Here is a 2,540-nt window from a genome sequence, read left to right on the forward strand (position 1 = left end):
TAATGATATATGACATAATCTAATGTAAACTAATAGAATAATTAAATATTAAAGGGATGTCATAAAAACAAATTAATGGTTTTTAAGTAGTAATTTTTTTTTTTTTTATTTGTAAATGTTTATGTTTTTGAAATAAATAATACATCAAAGGATTTATAAAAATTACAAATAATTTTAAATTATTCGGTATTGTATAGTATGATTAAAATAATTCCATATAATAACATAGACTCAATAAATAATTTCTTTCTTATATAATATTAAATAATATATTTCTTAATAATATTTAATTAATTTTTTTAAATGAATTACGTAAATAATGCTGTCATGAAATATGCGTTAAAATAATTAAGGAATATTTACTTATTAATATATACATTTATTTCTAATTTATTTTTTATAAAAACCCAGCAAACTTGATTTTATGCTAGCTACTTTTTATGTATAAATATATCTACATTTACTTATTTTACTAATCATTTTATCATTCATTACATTATTGCAATGGCAGTTTCAATAATGGAGAATGTATGTTTATTATTAATATGCAAAATAATTACATATAGCATATTATATATTATTATATTATTAATTTTTTGTCATGAAATTTGTTTTCTTTAAAAAATTATACACGTATTTACATATTTATAATTTTATTTTAAGGTTCCCTTTTTAGAAAAATTTGGAATAAGTATAAGTTAGATGATGATTTGGGGAATGATGGACCTGGTATCTTACCATTATGCAATATATTTCATCTTTCTATCGATAACTTTGCAGCGAAAAAAATAGATATTTGTACAAAACTTTTAAGAAATTTGAAGGTGGAACGTAATAGAGATATAACAAATGACGGCGTTTCTGAATACTGTTACTATATATACTATTGGTTATATTATAATATGAAGGTACATAATATTCCTGTCGTTATTATTGACAATATATTAGATGAATCATTTAAAATAATAAAACGAAAAAATAATGCTTTCCTTGACTGTTCTTCATACATGTTAAAGGATGGCTTACGTGAACCAGAAGACTTAGTAATGTTAAGAATATTTACTAATGAGATTGATGTTACTAAAGAAATATTAAACAAAAAATGTAAATCTAAAATATGCTCTTGTAATGAATTTATCAAACCATTTGTAGATTCATATAGAAATATAAATAATTATTGTCCAAATGGTACCATTACGGGGGTCAATATGATTACCTGTCTTGCAGTAAAATCGTTTAAAGATCTTTATGAGCGAAAACGTTCCAGTGAATGGAAAGAATATAAATTACCCGATTTATCTTCTAGTACTGATGAAAATATAAATATTGAAGGATGCGTGTCGCAGATAAATGGAAAAGAATTAAGTTTAGATCAAGGTGACCAATTGGATAGTTATACAGGATCCACAACACTAACAGAACGAGTAGGAAAAATAGTGCCTACAACTCTTGGAACAATAGCTGGAGTATCATCCGTTTTGGCACTTTTATATAAGGTTATCACAAATTTTTATTTAAGCATATTAAAAATATTGCTTAACGATGATTGTGTGATGTTCTCATATTATATGACAATAATATTATTTATTTTAATATATAATCCTTCCTCCTTTAAATTAGTTTACTCCTTTAGGTTCATGGATAAATATAAAAATACTAGGGAAGAATAAATTATTAGAAAATATGAAAAAAAATGAACAAGAATTTCTATCAAACAGTGCACACACTCGGGATATAAATTCAGGTGATATGATATATCGTATAAAATATAATTCTCTATTAAATGAGTAACTTTTCCTTAACTCCCTCTATCTACATACATTTAAATGTATTATCTTATTTTGTAAACATCATGTAAACTGTAATACCATTACTAAATAATATAAAAAAACTGTTGCGACAAATTATTTAGTAATAAAAATATAAAAGAAGGAACAATTCACAAAATACTAACAAATAAGGAAATGCTTGTAACATTCTTAGATCATTATAACATTATACTTATACATACTGTTAAGGGCATTAACAAAAATACATGATATAATAAACTAAGGTCCCATGAAATAAATTATACTTTAATAATAAATATGTACTAATAATTTAAATGAACCATTTATATGTAATTCACGAGATAAATCAAGTTTATTTATAAATACACGTAAATAAGTTTCAAAAGGATTCCACCCTAAAATTAAATAAATAAAAATATAACAACGTAACCTAGGGAATATTTTATAAGTATATTTATTACATTAATATATCAAAAAATCGAACGTAAAATTATACAAGAAAATGCTCTAACATAAAAATCAAACCTAGAAAAATTTAGTAATATTAAAATATCTAACACATCTCTCCTTCTCTTCAATTAAAGTTTAAACATATATAATAATTATACATCAATGAGTTATGAACTCATACTACTATATTAATGTAATTATACATTTTAATAGGGTTTACATAAATTATTTGGATATTATCAAAAAAAGAAACCATTAAAGGATATATACTATATTATTAAAGTGAGTATATAAAAATTC

General features: G+C 22.6%; 1 protein-coding gene across 1 annotated transcript; it reads left to right on the plus strand.

Annotated features, from left to right (window-relative positions):
* Positions 1–676: 676 nt before the first annotated feature.
* On the plus strand, positions 677–1,670 carry PCYB_003560 (hypothetical protein; the record flags this gene model as incomplete). The annotated part of the gene is made up of 1 exon (XM_004227777.1): positions 677–1,670. A coding segment is annotated over one exon (993 nt), but the record flags the coding sequence as incomplete, so codon positions are not given.
* Positions 1,671–2,540: the final 870 nt, after the last annotated feature.

The sequence above is a fragment of the Plasmodium cynomolgi genome (assembly GCF_000321355.1).
Source record: "Plasmodium cynomolgi strain B DNA, scaffold: 0318, whole genome shotgun sequence".
Classification (NCBI taxonomy): domain Eukaryota; phylum Apicomplexa; class Aconoidasida; order Haemosporida; family Plasmodiidae; genus Plasmodium; species Plasmodium cynomolgi.